At 47.4% G+C, this 21,700-nt stretch overlaps 1 protein-coding gene across 4 annotated transcripts in view; it reads right to left on the bottom strand.

Moving 5' to 3' along the window:
- Positions 1-21,700, bottom strand: part of MYO5B (myosin VB) — a 149,135-nt gene that overhangs the window by 81,367 nt on the left and 46,068 nt on the right. For all 4 annotated transcript variants that reach the window (XM_032095232.1, XM_032095234.1, XM_032095233.1 and 1 more), the window contains exons 5-11: positions 16,736-16,892; positions 14,637-14,780; positions 13,172-13,253; positions 9,448-9,555; positions 7,305-7,414; positions 5,479-5,744; positions 528-609 (exon numbers count right to left, since the gene is read on the bottom strand). In XM_032095232.1, the coding sequence (XP_031951123.1) occupies positions 528-609; positions 5,479-5,744; positions 7,305-7,414; positions 9,448-9,555; positions 13,172-13,253; positions 14,637-14,780; positions 16,736-16,892 (949 nt within the window). The remainder of the gene's footprint in view (positions 1-527; positions 610-5,478; positions 5,745-7,304; positions 7,415-9,447; positions 9,556-13,171; positions 13,254-14,636; positions 14,781-16,735; positions 16,893-21,700) is intronic.

Here is a 21,700-nt window from a genome sequence, read left to right as displayed (position 1 = left end):
TCCAGCGCAGGTAAATGCTTGTTTCTAATAAGAATGGAAAATTTCTGGGTTTTGTGAGGCATGTCCAAGTGAAAAGTGTGGAGTGTGTCCAATCCTGTTATTTAATACAGAGATTTCATCTCACAGGTTTAAGCCATATTTAATGGGACGTTTTCCATACCCATAATTTATTTTAATTCACACTGGAAATCAGCAAGAGACAGTCCAAGTTTTGTTTTAGGACCAAAAGAGCACCAAGAAAAAGGCTAATTACATACTTCTGCAGAACAATCTGTCAGCCTTTGCACAAACAGCATGCAAATCCATTTCCAGGATCAAGCTTATACATCAACAAAGCAACATTTTCCAACTTGATAGGAATATCTAGAGCCATTGCAGTGAAATGTCTGGGAGAGAGGCATCCCAAGGATCCTCGTGATCCATCCAGGCTGCAGGTAAAAGCCATTAAGCAGAAGCCAGACACACAACAATCCTGCCTTGTTACATCTTCTGCTCAGTTTTATGGAACGTTTCCAAGCTGACCTTACCGAGTTGAACTGCTGCTGGAGCTTTTCATTGGCATAGTTGATACAGAACTGTTCAAAGCTATTCACTTCAAAAGTTTCAAACCTGCAAAGCAATGAATAAATCAGCATTAGGCGTTGCTTTGTCTCAAAGTCTTCTTTTTTTTTTTCTTTTTTCATTTTTTTCCCCTACAACGGTATCATCTGTGTGATGGGGAATGCCAGTTATTCAATCATCCCTTCCGTTCCTCCTATCCCAGATCTACCCTTTTTTCCTCAGAACATCTATCTTTCCTTGGCACAACTCCAGGGATTCAAGAGGTCCCTCCTGCCACGCACGAATGAGACATTTGGCATGACTGCAGCTTCCTGCCCATCAGCTCTGTCTGAGACAAGAAATGTAACTGCCTCTCCTGGGGAAAAATATTATGAAATATTAAGTCCAAATACATTCACCGCGAAGGTGATGAAGAAACAGTAGCTGCTGTCTTAAAAGGCCCAACATGCTATTTTTAATGGAATTTAATAGAGCAGAAAAAGAAGGTATTAAATTTGTAATTATATCTTCTGTATTGCATCCCTGTTAGCACAAAAATTAGACACACGTGAGTAAGCAACTTCTGGAAGGAAGAGTGGGAAAAATGGTGATTTCAGCTGCAACTCCACATTCCTCCAAGGAGCCTTAGAGGGACCTTGGTGCTCAACTCAGTGATCCACCTCTTCACCAGGACTTCCACAACTCCCCATCCCAAAATATTATCCTACCCTTCCACGGATCAGCTCCAAACCAAGCCCAAAAATTACTTCCTAGTCACAATTAGAAAGGAAAAAATATGCAGTTTTAACACCACAAACTACAGGTAAGGAGCAGGGAGCCAGCAGAGCCCCTAAGGCTGAAGCATGCAACATCCAGGGACAGGCACAGGGAGCCAGGCTTGCTCTGAAAACCCAAAGAGGGTATTTTGAGCTACCACTGGGAATTATTTGTTTTATATTTCTATTTTTAAGACACAGTTGGAAGAGAGACACATGACTGTAAGGATTAAACCAAGGGGAGAAGTGGGAAGGCTTCCTGTGTTCAATGTGTTCAAGCTGCTGTAATGACAAATATGTGACTAAATAATTGTTCGGGTAATAGGCACTGCAGGAGCTGGCAGAACAGTCTTAAAACACTAAATAAATGAAGCCTTTTCTTTCCAACCTCTCTTCCTCAAACTAATCAATACTTCTGCCACTTCCTGAGGACCACCCTGCTGTTATCCAGCTTGATGCAGTTATTCCCCGGGTACTTCCAGGTGAAAATGCTGGCACCACACAAAATGCCAGCATCCCTGGGGAAATGCAATGACAAACGGCAAAAGAAAATGGGGAGAAGGAGAAAAGAGCTGGTTTTGTGCATTTATCACCCCCACAGTCCTTAAGGAAACCTGGGACTGCTTTCCTTCTGCCTGCACTGGGGCTGGCACTGCCCCCGGAGCTGGTGTCACCTGTGCCAAGCAGAGGACGCTTAATGCATTCCCTTCCCAGAAACTGGGCTTTACAGTCTTTAATGCAACAGAACCTGGTGTCTGGGACAACAAATGTTTACATTAAACACGTGGCCCAGCCCTCAGTGATGAATGTGTCCTTGAAGAGGTCCCACCGTGCTCGGCCTCGGCTGCACGGCTGAGTGAATCGGTGCCTCCAGCAACTCAAGGGATGTGGCATCCCCAGGACTCTTCGGAAACACCAGCTTCTGCAGGCTCATGATCACAGCAACAGGGCAAGAAAAGTTTAAATTAAAACATAGATGGAGAGACACAAAAAAAAGGTGAAAAAAGACAACGAGGGTTGGAGTACACGAGGAAAAGAAATTGGAATAGAAACTTTTTCTCCCCTTCTGAGACACCAGATGTGATGTACAAACCCTGCCAGCGAGTGCCAGCCAGGGGCAGAGCTGCTGTACAACTCCACCTCCAAGGGAGATCTCACAAAGTTGCTTATTAAGGGACTCTAATTGATAAAGCAGATTAGTCGCCAGCCTTACGTGTGTGCTCGCCAGGAGGTCCTACCTGCTCAGAGTGACTGCACTGAGGCAATATCCTGATGGGGAAAGCAAAACCGTGCCTGTTCGGTCTCTATATTCATTTTAGTGCACTGTATCTTGGTGAAAAAAAATAAGCATATTCACCACTCCAGCCCATTGCTACAGCTCCCGAGAAGGCACATCCAGCTTAGGGACGGCTCTTGAGAGTAGATTTTCAAGGGGCAAATGCTGTATTTTGTTTTTTTCTGCTGCTCCCCATTCTGCCGTGTGGCTGGTATCTCCTCAGTCCTCAAGCACCGAGGCTTGTATTAAAATATTTAAAGTTCATGAATAAGTCTAGCACACAGCTGGCCGCCTGGGTGTTCACACTTCCCTTCACGTGGCAAACAAGAGGGGGAACAAGCTGTCCCCACCAAGTCCAGGAGTGCCACAAGAAGCCACTCCTCTGAGAGACTGCGGTATTACTGCTACTGCAAGTAACACCGCTTCAATAAATACAGAAAGGCTTTCAGTGCTGCACCCTCTCACCTCAGTGTTAACACGGAATTAAGGATGCAAAGCCGAGCATTAGAAAGTTGGAAGAAAAACCCTACAGCTTCTGCATCCTCTGTTTGGATCCCATCCCTAGAAATCCCACCCATGGGGACAGTCGTCCCCCAGGAGCACTGGGACAGAGAAGGTCCCAGGATGTCAGGGACATGCTGTGAGGCTGGCTGCAGGCTCCCTGCTTTTCCAGCTCAATCCCTCTCCAAAGGAAAGGAAAAAAACAACATCCATTTGGGGGAAAAAAATTCTAATAGTTAGCAAAATGTGTTAAAAACTTTAAAAACCCATGAGTTAGGAGAACCGAACCACTTTAAAGGACAGCAGAGTCACGTTATCATCACCCAAATCCCTTGCACTGTTAATTAGTCAGCAGTTAGACAGCAATACCCATTAACAAAAGGGATTTATGGTCTTTTCAGGACACCAGACTCTCACAAGCGTTTCAGCCACGAAGATGGACACCTTCCCCTGGCAAATCTGCCTCTTTAATAAAACCTGCAGGTCCTTGTGGAAAATCCCTGCTGGTGTCACCAGGGCTGTGAAAGCATCTGCTGGCCCCCGCACTGGACGTGATGCACGGACCGGCGGCTGAAGGAGGTTTTTCTCCCACACTAACAGATTTTCAAGCCCAGCTTAATTTTTCATGAGCCTTATCCCCAAGTCTCCTTTCATTTAGATTTCTGAAAATCTGATCCTCTCACTCAGGCATCCAATTCTCTGTATGGACCCACCATCACTCACAGGGCCCCATCTCAAAGCTTTATTTATCATAGCCCAGCCTGCAGAAATTTCTCTTTGTAGGGACAGTGATGGAAAAAGAGCTTCTCTATCTCATACAGTCTTTGAACCAGACTGTGCCATATTTAACATCTTCCAGGTCCTGTGCTATCTACCCGAGAGCCCAGAAACCTGCAAACCAGAGAGAGCAACCTCATCACCTCGAGCTGTGCCACTGAAATCCCAAATCAAACAGAACTGTATTGTTATCATCCTTGATAGCAGTGCTCCTGCAAACCTTGCCATACGGCAGCAGCTGTTGATGGAGATGAGCAGACAGTGGGGCTGCACTGGTGCCCCAGCTCTTTCTGGCATCCTTTCTGTTGCTGTGGTTGTCCAGCAGATGTCAAAATCAACATCCCAAACACCAGTAGCTGTAGAAACCTCATGGGAGGGTTTATACACAAGACCCAGTTCCAGCAATTGTGTAGGTGTCACAGCCATAAAATCATGCTGCTTTTTCGTTCTGATCCAGAACTGGTCCAGCAGGATTTCATTCCGAACCCAAGGTTCTCCTAGAGCTGACAGACCTTCAGAGGACATGGGATTTGGGACTGAGCAAGCACAGCGATTGCCCTGGGTTAGGGACTGGTTCCTGGAGCAGCTGCAACTTGCCCATTCCACCTTTCCCTCTGAAACAGGAGCAATTGAGCACCTTAATGTATTAAGGGAGAACAGAAGGCCACTGCTGTCCCACTGAGAACCACAGAATTCCAGAATGGTTTTGGGTTGGAACAGACCTTTTAAGGTCTTTCAGTCCCCCCATGCCATGGGCAGGAACACCTTCCACTAGACCAGGTTGCTCCGAGTGCTGTCCAGCCTGGCCCTGCATGGACCATCCACTACCTGTATGGGCAACCTGGGACTTCTCCCTTGTCCTTGTGCCCAGAGAGACAGAAAAAGAATAGTGTTGAAAAAATGGAGGGCAAAACCCAAACCCACAAGACCTCTTTCCTTTTCCACCCCACAACTGGCAGAATCCCTTCCTTCCTCTTCCATCTTCTGCTTCTTTGCAGCACTTCAGCTAAAATGAACTCAGACAACTCTCACATCCCTCTTCCACCACCATTCAAGCTCCAGGATGACAAACCAGGCAGTAACTGGTACCCAGAACAATTTTAAAGCAGCTCATTGCCCCTGAGGGTGCAGGCTGCAAGCCTTGCAAGAGCTTTTTGCACCTTACATCCCCACCACGGGTTCCCAAGCTCCTCTGAAATCTCTCACTGCACCAGCGCCCTGCAGCTGTGGTTTCACAGCTGAAGAAGCAAAGTAGTGTCCTCAAATCCCACAACAAGACCTGGCAGTCTGTGGTGTCCACAGCAGCACCTTTACCCCAGCTCATCTTCAAGGTTGTTTTAAACAGTACAGGAGACAGAAACCCCAGATGGGAAGGGCGTGGGAGGTAAACCCCAGAACCCAGTGCTCACACAGACCTGCGTGCACCATTTCTAAGGCCGCACACTCTGCAGGAGGATCAAAACTGCAAAATACACAGTACTTTTCTTGTGTTCCTTTCTAGTATTCCCATCACCTGTCACCAGCCAAGGCCAAGTGTGCCGTGCAAGAAGGGGAAGACAAATTCTAAAGGACTCCTTGAGCAGCCTGGACAGCTGAGGAGGTGCCTACCCATAGATGTCGAGCACACCGATGAAGGAGTGCTGCTTCACAGTGGTGTGCAGGGCCTTGTTGATGTGCTGCACGATCCAGTTGAAGAGCTGGGCATAGATGTGCTTGGCCAGGGCATTCCTGGCGTTCACCACCTGGTGCAGGGACATGCTCTTCACGTAGGTCTCGGCCGTGGTGACGAGCTTGCGGTGGCAGAGCCAGTGCTGCATCTGGCTGTGCTCCACGCCCAGCAGGCTGCAGAAGTTGCTCAGGTGCTCGTCCTCGCTCTGGGGGGGGAGACCAGAAGCAAAGTCAGCAGGCTGGTGACACCCCAAACTGGCATTTTAACACCCAAGTTCACAGATCTGTGCAATAGCAGCTTTTTATAACTACCTGTAACTAGGGAAAGCTGTGTCTCTCTGTGGGTGACAGGAATGGGAAAGCAGTGACACCCATACTGCTGTGCTAGTCCTCATGGACAGGGGTGGGACAGCTCACACGGAGCTCTGGACAGTGGTACCAAGGCTTGGCCCTGCTCTGGTTATCCTTGCGCTGTCAGCTTTCACAAAGAGCGGATTTCCACAGGAAACAGCATTCTCCACTCCTCCTTCAGCTGCAACTACACTCTCCCTCAGAGCAACCCTGATTATGCCTCAAACTAAAGCTTAGGGTACATGCCATGACACTGTGCCTTTTACAAAGTAACTCCATTCTGAATAACAGAGTTATAAATCATGCACTACCAGAAGGGCTTAGGCTTCGCACAATTAATAAAATGAAATATGAACTTCATTTTCTTTATCACAATGTATTTCCCCCCCCCTCAAATTAAGACAAAGCAGCTCTGAGTCTCTATTATGCTCAGTAGCAGGCACTGCCTTCTGAACAACGAGAAAACAATTTTCCTCTGTGTATTAATACACATCTAGAGGAAGTTAATTGTTTCCAGTTAGATAAGCGTACTTAGAAATGTTGGGTGGGTTTGAGGAAAAAAGTGCATTTTACAAGAATTCTAAGATGTTTTATTGTGACGTTACCTTTTTGACCACAGAGTCAAGGTTGTAACAGAACTGATTTAATACCTTGCAATCACATTTGAAAGTAATTAAACAATATGAACTTCATTAACAGAACTCAGCATTGTTGAAGCAGGCAGCTTTCACATATCCATGTTGCGAAGTATCAAGTAAATTACCCCCAGCATCTCACTCATTGAACACCACATTATCTCAAGGGTAACACTAAAGCGTGTGCAGAACCCTTTTAAGACTTTAATTAGGAACAAACGGCCCAGCCTGGGATGCAATGATAATTTACAGGACAGTATTTTCCATATAATTGCTTTATTTTTCCCCACCTCTGAACAAACACAGAAACAGAAAAACTGCCTCCAAGGCATCTTTAGTGTTATTTATTTTTGCTAATTAACTGTGCAGTGCTCCTTTGGCCATGTTACAAGCAGCAGCTCCGTGGCTTTGCCTGGAGGAAAATGGTTGTAAAGCATCACACCTCTTGCTGGTGTCACCATCAGTGTCACCATTCCCCAACACCCTGCACTGGGTGTTCTAAGGAAGCAGGAAGAGTTAAAGGTGGGTTGGGATGTAAGGGATGTAAGCAATCTTTGAAGGATCTTGCTTGCAGGCTGGCTAGAGAGCAGGAACAACAAATCTCCCAGGACAAACAAAGCAACAAGGAATTTGTGATGTGTTTTCAAAAAAAGGCAAAGAAAACTAGGAGGAAAAGGGCTTTCTACCAAAGGACACTGCTGTGAAGCTCAACACATGAACACAGCCTGACTCCTGAGCATACCAAGATCCCCACATGCCCCACTCCTGAGGGTGACCTACCGACACACTGCAGGCTTCCCCATCTCGTTCCCCTTGGATTTCCAAGTTTCCCAGGTGCAGAATGGCAGCAATTATCCTAAAAATGATCATCTGATGAGACTCCTTCACTCCTATGGGAACAATTGATAGCTGATTGTCACAACAGAAAATGAAACACAATTTTAAGTTTATTTGCAGGCACTGGCAGTGTTCGATTTCCTTCCCAGGCAATTGGTTTTCAGAACCATGAGGCTTCTTCCAATAAATACACCACAAACTCTCAATTTTAACACAGATGGGTTTAATGCACACAAAACCAAGGATGCTGCTCCACAGTGATCAAACAGGATCAGAGCTATAGGGGCTCTGCAGCTTTCACAGAACAAGGAGTTGCTCATCTGTGATCGCAGTCTGCTGACAACCAAAGCACAGAAATTACAACTTATTGTCAACGTCCCACAGACAGAAGGGAAAATTAAAGCCCTGCACACGATGCACAATGCCTCCACACTGGTGGCACAGCTGGATGCAGCAAGTCACCAGGGAGCTGATGGGGAGCTTTGTCTTACCGTCCCCAGTGTCTCGACAAGAGCTACGTGTTGTGGATCTTTACTGGGAGTGTAAAATGTTATTGCTTTATGTATTTTTTATATATATTGCTTTATCTATTTTTCTGGCAGGGTTTACAGGCATTTCCAGCAGGAGCTTTGCTCAGCAGCAGTGTGCTCATGGCCTTCTTGCCGTATCTTGCATTTTTTTACATCCCAGCTGGGTTTCTGTGTCCCTTTTGTGCTCAAGGCTGGTGTCCTAATTATCCCCCCAAGGTCTGAGACATCACCTGCTGGTTTCTGAATTATCCAGAGCTTCCCTTTCTCTCTCTCGGGACTTTTCTGTTATCAGCACAGTGAGAAATGTTTCAAGGTTACCAAAAGGAGCAATGCTCTGCTCTTACTTGGAACTCTTAATTGGAGTTTAGCCTGCCTCGGATTGGGGATTTGCAGATAAATTTGACTTTTCCTTGTTACACACAGAAAAGCAAGGCTGTAAACTCTAGTAGCAATTTCACCAGGCCCTGAACAAAAGCAGAGCTGGGAAACACTGAAGAAAAATGAAGAAAAGCAGAGACAGAGGAGCACATGAAGAACAGAAAATCGTCATCAAACTGGCCCCAGAGGAAGATGCTCCTACAGTGTTTCTCAGGGGCCAGCAAGGAGACAGGGGAGCTGCTTGGGGAGGCAGAGAAGGGGACCAAAGAGAGACTACAAATGCCAAGGGGATGGGGAGAAAGTTCCCTGGGGATTACAGTCCTGTGGGCAAGTTTGGAGCAAACAGGAATCATATTTTTTGAGTAATTAACAGAAGTCACACAAGCTGAACAAGAGGAGGGTAAAGACAAGTCACCAAAGAGAAAGAGATTGAGCCCATCTAAAACACAAAGAGGAAAAATTTGGGGGAAACAACTGCAGTTCTACAGCTTGCAGTGAGTCCCCACACTCACTGCAGGCACAGTTGGTGAAGAAATTCCACAGCCAGCTGTGAACATCATGAGCTCCTCTCCCAGCCTGTGAAATGGAACCAAGAGGCACAGAGATTGACCAGCACTTATAAACTTGGTTTCAGATAAATATAAATAAACTGGGCAAGTTTTCCTCTCCAGATAGTTTTTCCTTTCAAAGAGCCCTGCTGCAGGCAGGGTGCAGCTCTGCTCCCCTGCTGCCGGCACGGGGGCTGGTCACAGGCACAGATTCTGCAGCTGCCATGTAGATGTGGACTCTGCACAGCAGGGTGTACTCAGCTCATTACTTCCAGGAATCAGCTACTCGGTACAATGCTGTGATCCAAGAAGTGACATCACCTTCAACCACAACACAGACTGAACTGGAGAGTAATAGCTCTTCTCCTGCTCGTAAACAGGGTAAAAAATAGCAAGTCAATACTGCAGCCCTGCTTTGACTTCAGAATGGTTTAAATTTCTCTTAAATTCTGTGTCCTTCTCCATTTCACTGCTGCTTCACAGACAGATGCTAGAAACACTTCTGTAGCTCCTACTAAAGAACAAAGCAAAGCCAGCTAGGTCAACAGGAGCGTTATAATTCCGGCAAAACACTGAAAACAATTGCAAGAGACTTCTGCTGGGCAGGCTTCAAGCAGAGCAACCCCTTACCGAGCAGGGTGAAGGCATGCCTCGTTTTCTCAAAGTCATCAGCATCATCCACGCCATCAATGGACGTGTCACCTCCCTGAGAAGTGTAGAAAAAGTCTTCCGCACACGCTAGGAGAGAAGAAAGAGGAGAAATGTATCAGCAAGCAGCACTCCCCCACTGCAGCCACTCCACAGAATGTGCACTGGGATGCTCCCTGTCCCACAGCCCTGAAGGGCACCTGTCTCCTTTGAACCACAGTTTGCTTGGGAATGGATGAAGCAGAACCTCAGTAAGTGACAGGAGCTGCTTCGTGCAGTGGTGAAACCTCTTCCCCATGCACAGCAAGCCCCATCAGGGCAGCACTGTGGTGTGTTTGGGATTCTAGTAACAGCTCCATCACATGGGGGAAAGACCATTCCAAACACTGAGGTGACTACTTTCAATAATTCCTTGTCCTGTTTTACATATCCATGAGTAATTCAGATATTTTAACACCTTTTCTTCATAAAGCCTTAGGCCTTGGGAGCAAAGGGAATGGCGAATGGCTCTCAGTGCCTGCATTACAAACACCTGTGCTTTAGCAAAGTTACTCCAGGATGACACCTATAAATCCTGTGGAGACTGAGAGGCATTTCCAACGCAAATACAACAAGAAGAGATCGCAGGATTTATGTCCGCTTAAAAAAGCTGCACATGTAATTCCCCTCCTTAAAACAAGGCCCCACACAAGGCCCAGAGCCATAAGATGTGTGCCCAAGGCTGCTGGCTGAGCCCTGGCAGAGCCACAGCTTGTCCCCTGCGAGGGCTGGGGGAGCCCAGCCCCTGAACAGCCTCCCCACCCCACCCAGAATCAGTTCTCAGCACCAGCCTCAGCCTGTTTTGAACCAAGTAGGAGTCATTTGCCAAAACCCACTCCTTAACACACACAAACATATTTCCCAAGCATCATCAATATAGAGAAAAAGCCTACTGTGTGCTCCACACCAGCCTAGTGGTAGCCTTTAAAATCACTGCAATCTGCACTTCTTTTGACTCAAATTGCCACCAGAAGCTCCCCATCCCTTCCCAGGCCTCCCACAGGCTTCTGCATTAGCTGTACTTTCAGGCTGTAAAGAAAAACAGTTACTTCTTTCTGGCATACAAAGCCTTGCGACCCAGAGGTTTCGGTAATTCTGCTCATTGCTGGAGCATCGGGAACAAGGGGCAGAGAATGCTGATTGGGGTCAGGCAGACAATGTCCCTCCTAGTCCCCCAGCACAACAGGAGCTCACCCAGCCCATGGTGGAGCACATCACACTCACAGCTTGATGCTGCTGCACATCACCCTGCAAGATGCAGCCGGGGCTGGTGGTGGCTGATGGGACCGGGACATCAGCTTTCAATTTTAAACATCCACACTGGGATCTGTTTCTGCCTCAAGTCATCCCTGGTATAACTGACTCCAATCTCTGTATTTCAAGATCTCTGTAATTATTTTAACAACCACACAAACCCTTTGATTCATTGCAAACAAATAAAACACATTCTTGCCTTGCACCACTGCCCAGGCATCATTAAGCTAGACACCACACTTCAAAAGGCACTTGCACTGCACATCACCATTTAAAGTCAAATATTTACTTTCTAGTTTAAAATTAAGCCTTTAGGATCACTCTGACTGAAGCCAACACTGGTTTGCTCTGCTGCGCTCATGTATGTTTAGAGGCTCTTTTTGTTTCCCAGCATCTTGCAACATAAAAAGAAGTAACAACAATTCTTTGTATGGGCAAGACCCAAAGGAGAAGCAACAGCTCCTGTTTTTTATATGGAAAAATATACATCCTCCCCCATGAGTAATAAAAAGTGGACTTTCACATCAAGACATCGCTTGTTTTGTTAAGCCTTGGGAAGACAAGGTTGACTGTAAGTACAGCTCACACGAGGAAATAAATCTGAGTTCAAACTAGTTATCTTCATACAGGCTTGTAAATCCAAGGCAAAGCTGGAAATGAAAAACATCACTCAAAAGAAAGAGAAATAAGTGAATTGTGCAGCTCTGCACTCACAGACCACTGCCCAGCACCTGCAATTCCACAGGCCAAGGCAGAACCTGCGTCACACCAGCAGGAGCGGCTCACGGACCCACATCCCTGTCCCCACCAAGCCTGTGAGCAGCCCCACATCTGACAGCCACCAGAACACTTTGGGGAGGCATTTTTCAGCTATTGCAAGGTGAGAGGGCAGGAAACACCAAGGACACACATTTACCTTTGGAAAGAACTGCTTCTTTTCCAGTACACGGTGGATACCTGTGCATGCTGTGACACAGCAAAGTGCCACAGAGAGCAGCTGGAGACTGACATGCACTGACACCAAATTTTGGTTAGAAATTACCCAAGAAGGGTAATTCCATTCCTGGCAGGCTAATGGCCCTGGCACCCACTCCTCCTGCACTGCCAGCTGTGGCCATTACACATTCATCCCCGAGATGCTGAAGCTGAGAGCCACAGTCACAACAGCACAAACACATCCTGGGTGATGCACCAGGACAGCAAAGGCCTCTCAGCCTCCACTCCTACTAGTCACCACAAACGCAGATGACGCTTTCAGAGAGTTGTGATGAGTAAGACTGGTACTTCCCCTGATCCACATGTTCCCAAGAAAAGAGCAGTGGTTCCACAGCTGAAGCTCTCACACGTCAACTCATGTCCCAGGCTGCGCTGAAATAATTTGTGTCTGAATTTTAATATGCCAGCAGAGATCATTGTTACCAAGGGTATGTTTTTAAAAATGAAGCATATAACCATGGCAGAAACTCTTGAAAGTGGTCAAAGTGATGTGTGTTCTGTGTGGGCAATGTGCCTACAGTGACCCAAGAGGTCATTAAGACATGCTCAAGATTACCTAGAAACTGAAGTCCCCTCTCTTCATCTGCCATTCCTCTGTAGTCTGGATGGAAACTTCTACCAGACCCTATGGTGGGATCAGAACCTGCCTTGCTCACTATTTAAACTAGGTAAAAAGCCTGGTTTAAGCCTTGCTTTTCTCTCTAAGCAACAGCAAATACTCAAGATAAAAGAATAATTAAAATACATCCCTGCATCCCCTGCTGCAAGTGCAAACCCTCTGAATCAGGTGCTTAACAGAGGTTTTGCTGCAAATCCTGGGGGAAAAACCCAACCCATTCCAGGAGTTAGCCTTTAAAAAAAAAAAATAGTAATAATGAATTCAAAGGACACAACCACTCCTGCCAAGACACTGGCCAGATCAGCCCACACTCACATTTAAAATACACACCTTATGCAAGCTTGGTACAATATTAACACATCATCTCCCTGCATCAGCTGGCATCTACCACAGCATGTAGTTTCACTGCAGTTCTGCTGCCAATTTTTATAGAATCCTGGAATCCCAAAATAGTTTGGGTTGCAAATGACCTTAAAGGGACACCTTCCACTATCCCAGGCTGCTCCAAGCCCCGTCCAACCTGGCCTTGGACACTGCCAGGGATCCAGGGGCAGCCACAGCTGCTCCGGGCACCCTGGGCCAGGACCTTCCCACCCTCAGCCAAGCTGCCACATCCCTGGGGACGGGGTGAGCAAACCTGTGCTCCACCCAGGAGCAGAGGCCCTTCAAGCTCATCTCCCTCCCCTCCTCCCACTGCACAGGCACACAAGGCCTCAGCAGTGACCTGCATTTCTAACCCCACCACATGCTCCTGCTGCCCTCAGGCCCAGGCAGCAGCCACCAGAGCACAGCACTTACTGAGTCCAAGGTCTTTGAATTCTGGAAGGCTTGCGGAGGCACAGAGCTGATAGAAGATGTGGTAGTTGCGCTCGTCCTCTGCCTGCGGGGAAACGCCGAGTTACCAGAGGCACAGAGAGGTCACAGCACTGCTCCCACCCTCAGACTGCTGCCCCCTGAGCCCAGGACCACCCTGGTCCCGTCCCCTGCTTCCCACCACCAAGACCCTGTCAGCGACACCAACACAAAGATTTTTCCTTGCCACCTGGGAGGAAGGAGGTGCCAAGCCTGACCAACATACATTGCCCATCTGGCAAAGAAAGGAAATAATTCTGTATTACCTTCCACCTCTTATTCCTCCCTGGAATAACCAGGCTAAATGAGGCAGCAAGTACTTCCCACCCAAAGAAGGTGGTTTACTCTTCACAGCTTCTCAAAGCTGTCAATTTTTTAGGATTTTTGTAGTTGAGGCACTTTTTTTTTGTGTAAGGACATAATTTTTGCAGGTGCTTCTGTATATCCCAAGCACAAACCAAGAAAGCTCTCCTATAAAGCCTCTCCAAGAAACCCAAGGGATGTGCTGTGGCAGAGACATCAGCCTTCTCGCCACTCTCCTGTCCCTCTTTAGTCTTCAAAACTGCTGCCTGCAATTTGCTCTCCCTGGCTCTTTATCCAACAAGTCTCCCAGGTACACCTTAGCTCAGGATGAGGGTCATCATGTTGGAACCATAAAGAACTCCAAGACTGAGTCTGAAAGACACATCTGGAAGCTGTGTCCATCAAGAAAGCAACAGGACAAGAGGAAACAGCCTCAAGGTGTGCCAGGGGAGGTTTAGGTTGGATATTAGGAACAATTTCTTCATGGAAAGGGTTGTCCAGCCCTGGCCCAGCTGCCCAGGGCAGTGGTGGAGTCCCCATCCATGGAGGGGTTTAAAAGTCGTGGGGATGTGGCACCTGGGGATGTGATCACAAGGAAGACAGAGAGGGACTTTGTACAAGAGCATGGAGGGACACATCAAAGAGGAATGGCTTCCCATTGACAGAGAGTAGGTTTAGGTTAGGTATCAGGAAAAAAATCACAGCTGTGAGGGTGGGCAGGCCCTGGCCCAGGGTGCCCAGAGCAGCTGTGGCTGCCCCTGGATCCCTGGCAGCGTCCAAGGCCAGATTGGACGGGGCTTGGAACAGCCTGGGATAGTGGAAGGTGTCCCTGCCCGTGGCAGGGGGTGGAATGAGGTGATCTTTAAGGTCTCTTCCTACCCAAACCATTCAATGATGATGATTCTCTGATGGGTTTGGCAGTGCTGGGGGACGGTTGGACTTGATGGTCTTAAAGGTCACTTCTGACCTCAATGATTCTGTGGTTCTACTTGTAAAAAGATTTTTGACTTTTTTTTTTTTTTAATCCACAGAAAAGACCCAGACTATTGAATTCCTGGAACACAGCACCCAAAAGGAAAAAAAAAGAGAAAGCCCCACAACTCCTCACCTGAAATACAACCCGAGATTTTTCCAGCAGATATGTCCTCATGTTGGCACCAATGATGTGGAATCTTTTATCAAAGCCAATCTGAATGTATTTCCCAAAGCGGCTGCTGTTGTCATTCCTTGTTGTTTTAGCATTTCCAATGGCCTGCATAAAAAAAGCGAAATTAAAAATTAAATTTTAATTGAATTTCTGATTTATTTTTAAGCACTTCAATTTGCAATCAGTGTTATATAAACAGTTACAGGAGAATTTGAGGAAAACCCCTTCCCAGATGCAGAAGGCAGAGCAACAGTGTGACTTCGGGGAGGACTCTTCACTGAAAATGTGGCATCTCCAGGGTTTTTATGGAAGAAAAATGCACATAAACAGCAACGAGTATTTGTACAGTAAGTAAATCATTTACATCCCAACAGCCTCAACACTCCAGTGCCACCTTACAGGATGCTCCCACCTTTGTTCAGAGTCAACACCAGCAGCTTCCCTGGACAGGTCTCCTTCCCCCCAAGCACATTTAACTCAGGGTTTTTCCGCAAACCAGGCAGTTTTCTTTTATGTTTTTCTTCTGCATAGGCAATGTTCTCATCAATTTCCAATAAAGACAGGCAGGTTGCCTGGCCTCAGCACTTAGAAATTACAGCCAGAACTGAACACAGGCAGGAAAATTAGAGCAATAAAATTCTGGGGTCATACAGAAGAATGGTGTGTGCTATGAATTTTTTTCTTGGATGGTTTTAAGTGCCCCCTGGTAGTGCAGCTACATTTCACAGAGGCAGAGGTGATGGGTGAGGACAGGAGTAAACTAGCGGGTTTACCAGGAGTAAACCTGCAGAAAATCAGTGAGTTTACCCCATCAGCCACACACCTGCTGGCTTTTCTTACTGCTCACCTGCACCATCACTGGTTTGGACACTCCAGCTCACCCCCATCAGGCAGCAGGGTGTCAGACCACACGTGCTGCCTGTCAGGCTGGGTCTCACCCCAGATCAGCCACCACCTCTGTGCCTATCAGACAATTTGGCACAAGGCACCACGATGGGAAGCCTCCCTAAAGGCTGAGCCAAGCCTAAGGTTAAGCACAGGACAACACCATACTCCACTAAAGCAGCACTGCTGGCTCCTGCCTTGGAAAGAAAGTCACACGAGTCTGAAGTGCTTCATGGACTTTGGAAAAGCCCAAATCAACTGAAGGCACTTCATGACCCCAAAATCTATTTGGAAAATGGGGTTTAGACACTTTGGCATTTATTTTCAGCATCTGGCCTCAGTGAAAGGAAACAAAGCTGCTTTTTCCCTTTCTTTCGTATTTATAAGAAGAATTATTTTCCTTCCGAGCAGGATTTCCCTATAATGGGACTCGTTATTGCCCTATAACACATCAATTAGGTTAGAAAATCCCTCCAAGATGATTGACTCCAACCTGTGCCTGACACCCACCGTGTCACCAGACCAGAGCACTGAGTGCCACGTCCAGTCATTCCCTGGACACCTCCAGGGATAGGCACTCCACCACCTCCCTTGGCAGCCCCTGCCAATGCCTGACCACCCTTTCCATGAAGAAATTCCTTCTAATGTCCAACCTGAGCCTCCATGGGCACAGCTTGAGACTATGTCCTTTTGTCCTGTTGCTGTTGCCTGGGAGAAGATGCCAATACGTGATTGATAGCAACAGAAAACTAACAAAAATAAATGCACTGAAATGTCTCAAATCAGTTAATCCCTTTCTTTCCTATTCTATGTTTGTACAATAAAAGAAGGAGATTAGGGGGCACCACGCAGTGACAAAGGAGGAAGAAGATGATAAAACACTAACAGTGCTGGCTGCACTGCCTGGGCGCTCCACTATGGAGTCCCATCAAAGCCCAGCTCCTGGAGCTGTGCTGGGGATGCTCAGGCTCAGTTTTAAGACCATCAAATGCAAGTGCAATTGAGGTGGCCTAAACGGGGGCCATCAGTGCATTTCTGCATTTCAGTCCAGCTCCAGGATGCTGCGGTGCTGTAAATCAGACCTGTCTCGCAAGCCACCAGCAGTTCTCACCGTACTTGTGACTTACGGAGAGACACAGTGACCACTGAAAGCAGGACAATGGTGCAGCTCTTACCTCCATGATGGGGCTGGAGGCCAGAACTTTGGCTTCGATGTTGGTCTCACTGGCAGAGCCCCCGACGGTGGCAAAGAAGCGCATGGCGTATTTGGCAGAGACCGTCTTGCCTGCCCCCGACTCCCCACTCACAATGATGGACTGGTTCTTCTCTTCCCTGGGGAGCCAGAGCAGAAAAGTTAATAAAAGTTAAAATTCTGTGAGTTAATCCATTTTCTTGTCAGCTGTTTGCACCCTCCTCCCATGTCGCTGGTCGCTCACCCTGCCACCACCTACCTTAGAGACACTGAGTTTCTTCTGGACTACGAAAGCAACAGTGAATAATACACAACTGTGACACTTCCCAGAGAAAACACACAGGACACTGAATATCTCCAGAACACCTCCAGAGGCGTGCAGAGACAGCGGGAGCTGAGTCCCTGCATGAAGCACTGCTGCCTCCTTCCCCCTGAGACTCTGGAAAGCCCATTTCTTACACACCATAACACCCAGCCTCTGCTGCTGCACATTTGTCTGGAGAACTTTTAACAGGCATTGGCTGAATATCGGTTCCTAATACTGTGTATTTAGTTTTCCCCCCCAGCTCCTTCACTCAAGCATTTGAGATTTTGCTTATTAAAACACAGTCAACTCATGAAACTCACTTTTAAAACACAGTTACCCAGAAAGATTCTTCTACACTCAAAACATGTTAAAAATACTGAAGTTGTAAAATCCAGCACCCTAAAATTAGGACACACAAGTCCCTTGATTCTCTATGCAATTATAGGAACATCAGTATTTTCACACAACTCCCGACATCTGGTTAAAACTTTGACAACAACAACAACACAAAGCATGTCTCTGACATCAGACTCACACCAGCTACTCATCCCTAAATTCTGTGACATTGTGAAGTCACTGATTACAGTGCAGAGGTACTTCACCAGATACCTCCAGGGCATGGGACTTTGCACAGGGGAGCTGAGGGTAGCACCATCTCATGCAGCTCTTGAGCCTTGCACAGAGCACAAACTCAGCCAAATGCCTTTTTCCACTTGCAAAATTAATCATTCACACAAAACCCCTTGCACAAGTCATCATGAAATGCCCAGTCCTTCCCAGTACGATCCCCACCAGACACGTCCCAATAATTAATCTGTTTAACATGCTTGAGCTGCAAGGCAAAGAAAGGGCCAAGGCAGTAAAAGGAGCTCATTTTCAGAACTACATCCCTCCAGGAAAAGACTTGCTGGCTCCAGGACCAAGCACCTCTGCTGCAGTGGGATTCACTCCCCGGGGCATCATCAGCACAGAGCTAACCCAGCACCTCTGCAATTTGTCTGCAGACTTTGGGAAGGGCGGAGTTTTCACTGCAGGATTTGCTATAAGCTCCCAAAATACCCGAGCTCTTGGGTAAGCTGTAAGGACGTAATTGAGTGTGTTTTTAAGTAAGATCAACTTAAGCTTCCCAGAGTCTGCCCTGGCTTTCACAAACCACAGCTGAAAGCAGGCACAGAAAATCCCATACACAAGTACAACAATAAATTTATACCTTGCAGTTCTCTTGACATCAGGAAACACCATTAAAACACATTTCAATTTAAGATACTCAGTTCAAGTTTATACCAGTGGGAGATGAGGACAGAGGCTAAATGATTGCCATATACCACTTTTACACTTCCAACAAAAACACACCACCCCATTACTTCCCTCCACTGTCAGGCATGAACATCTTAATTCCTTCTAGGCTCGAGGTAATTGGTTTGAGAAAAAAATCTCAGCAAAGTCACATGTAACGTTTTGGTGCAAACTTTGAGACGCTTTCAGCAGCAGAGGACCAACGAGATAACTTCCAGCTCTCCTTATTTTTCACACACCAATTCACAAAGTGTATCTTAATCCATCCCCTAGCCAGCAAATTCTACCGGGTACCAACCAACAGGAAGGCAAGAGGAGCCTCCAGCCACCCCAACAATCAGGCAGCAATGCAGAAACATGCGCTGTGAGTGGAGCACACCCTCAGCCAGGCAGCCAACATCCCAGAGCCCGTGTTCCTGGTGACTCAGCCCGGGTGGGGACAGCCTGGTCTTGCTAAGTCACAGTGTCGTGCCCTCAGCAGGCCTTGGCAAAGCCAGCAAGGCTCTCCCACAGCCAGCTGGCAGGATCCAGGCATGGGGCTGCCAATGTGCCAGTCTCACACCTTTGGACTTCCACAGGTGTGCAACAAGCCTCTCCTGGCAGCACGAGCCACCAGGCATGAGCACCCAGCAGAGGAAAAACAGTGCCAGCTCCACAGAGGGGAAGGGAAACTCAGCACCAGCCCCAGAAGGGAGCTGGATGAACCCACAGCAGCAGGTCCTGGGACAGCTGATGGCTGTCATGGTTTTCCTCTGATGGAACTCTATTTGAAGCTTCCCCCCTGCTTTGATCATCTCCAGTGAGGTGGGTTGTCAGTCTCTCCTTCCAGGTAACAAGTGAAAGGTCAAGAGGAAACGGCCTCAGGTTGTGCTGGGGAAGAAAGGTTTAGATTGGATATCTGGAAAAATTTCTGCTTGGAGAGGGCTGTCAAGCTCCAGCACAGACTGCTGGAAGTGATGGGGTCCCCATGCTCGGAAGCGTTCAAACAAAGTGTGGATGTGGCACTTGAGGACATGGTTGTGGTGAACGTGGTGGCGGTGCTGGCTCACGGCTGGACTTGATCTTAGAGGCCTTTTCCAGCCTTAATGGAGCCATGGTTCAGGGACCCAAGGACAACCTCCTGCTGAGCTCCATCAGTGAAATCCCACACTGGCCATCCGCAGGATCCAGCAGACAAAACTCCTGTCAGCTTCCAAGGAAGGGGCAGACAGAGGCCTCAGCATGGGCTGCAAGGGTGGATGAACAGGCTGTCCGTGGTCAGAGGTGAGGGAGAAGCAGAAGGGAGAGGTGACAACCAAAATCCCTGCAAAAGGAGCTCTGCAAATGCAAAGTTGGCATGGCTTAGAGCTATGCTGGCCTAAAAGTTACTTCAGAGTTATTGTTTCCTACCCTTCTCTTCATGACAGGTATGGCCCAAGCGGAACATTTCAGATAACATTTCCGTGCCACTTTTGTCTTAAAGCCAGGAGATAAAAGCTCCACCAGTCTGGGAGTGAGTCTTCAGCTAAACAAGGCCAAAATCTCAAAAGATGCATTCCGTGGCATCCAGACAGCATGATGCAAGGCAGTATTTGGTAACCCAATTTTTTTCTATGTAAGATTCACAATTATGACTTCTTGTTACCAGTTTTGATCTCTTCCATAACTTCTCCATTATCAGCTATTGGGGTGGGCCAGGCTGGAGAAGGAAGAGACCAGCCCACCCAAGAGCCCAGCCAAGGACCAACCCAGACCCACAGTTCCCCTGGGCTTCAGATCTCATCAGAAAAATGCCCTTAAGTGGCATTCTGAGTGCTTTATTCCTCCCTCTGGCTTGTCTCTGTTTAAAACAGACATTTGCCAAAAAACACTGAGCCTAGAGATAAAAACATGGCCAACACAATTTACTGCTATTGCAGCCACTCTGCCAGGTCCCATTTTTCCAGAGTTTCTCAAGAATTTGCCTTAATGGCTGATGTGCTGCAATATGAAATGGGCCAGGTGGACTCTCCATGGCACAAAAATCTTCTGGATTACATTAATAACATAAAATGAAAAGAAAGCTGCTCTTAGCGGGCCTCTCAACCTCCTGCATTTGCAGTAACGTGTCTCTTCTGGCTTTTTTAGGTAGATAATGCATGTTCAGACATTTATTTTCCAACTTCAGGAATAAAAGCCTTCAGGAATAAAGGCTGCAGAGCCTTTCCCTTCTTCAGTGTACAAATTAACCAACTGCTAGTGCCAGCAGGGCAAGATCAATGAACCCCACAGAGCAGCTGGCAGCAAACAGGATGCTCAGGCAGCAGAAATGGTTAAAGCCAGGCAGGAGGTGTTTGTGTTCCGTGTGGAATAAAAGACAGTGAAATGTTTGGCCACTGTGCAGGCACAGTGTGCAACACGGCTGCTTAAAATACATTCCGTTTTGGCAGTGCCGACACAGAAGAAAATTATTATGGAATAAAAGCTGGATAAAATGAAGTGTTCTGGGTGAATACTGCCTCTGCTGCAGCATGGCAGTGCTGTCCCATGTCTTCCTGGGGCTGGAGGGGCTCCTGTGCACCTCAGGGCTGCCACCACAGGTTGTTATGCTGCCACAAAGAGCATCAAGGCTCTGCTCCCCACATAGCTCACGTGATGCTCAGGTTGGAAAATCAACACCCCGACCTGGAGGTAGGCAACACATCTTTTTGCAGCTATTTGCCATGTTAAGAGCAATGCCCCTCAAGACCACACACGGTAAGAGATGGGTGAGGTCTCCAGCCCAGCAAAACTAAGAGGGGAGTCACCGGTGCTGTTACAACACATGAAAAATGTCATGGAATCGTAGAATTGCTAGGGTTGGGAAGGACCTTTACAGGTCATCTAGTAACAGCCATGAACAGGGACACCCCTCACTATCCCAGGTTGCTCCAAGCCCCATCCAACTCAGCCTTGGACACTGCCAAGGATGAGGCAGCCACAGCTGCTCTGGGCAGCCTGTAAAACTTCCTTCTTTATATCTACTCTAAAATTCTAATAGACACAATTTTTTAAAGGCAACATCTAAAGGTGCTGCCCAAGGCAAAAAAAGGTCAGTTGTCTATGCAGAGAAAGGGCACTTCAGATTCCTCTGCTGATTAGCACTGGCTGCTAATTACCAGCCTTTACATCAAGGGAACGTATTTCCCTGCCTGTTTAAGCGGTCAGTCTTTCACCTGCAGCAATGCAGAGAATACTGCTGCCCTCAGAGGAGCCTCCAAACAGCCTGGGAAAGGCCTGGAGAAGCATCCACACCGCAAGCTGCCCAGCTGGACGCAGCTGTCCAGCTGAATCAGAGCAATCAGAGGTGTGGCACTGCTCAGCGTTTCCATGTGCAGTTCCCACCAC

This window comes from Corvus moneduloides, chromosome Z (genome assembly GCF_009650955.1).
Source record: "Corvus moneduloides isolate bCorMon1 chromosome Z, bCorMon1.pri, whole genome shotgun sequence".
Classification (NCBI taxonomy): Eukaryota; Metazoa; Chordata; class Aves; order Passeriformes; family Corvidae; genus Corvus; species Corvus moneduloides.
Note: the sequence above shows the minus strand (reverse complement) of the source record. Positions and strands in the feature narration are given on the sequence as shown.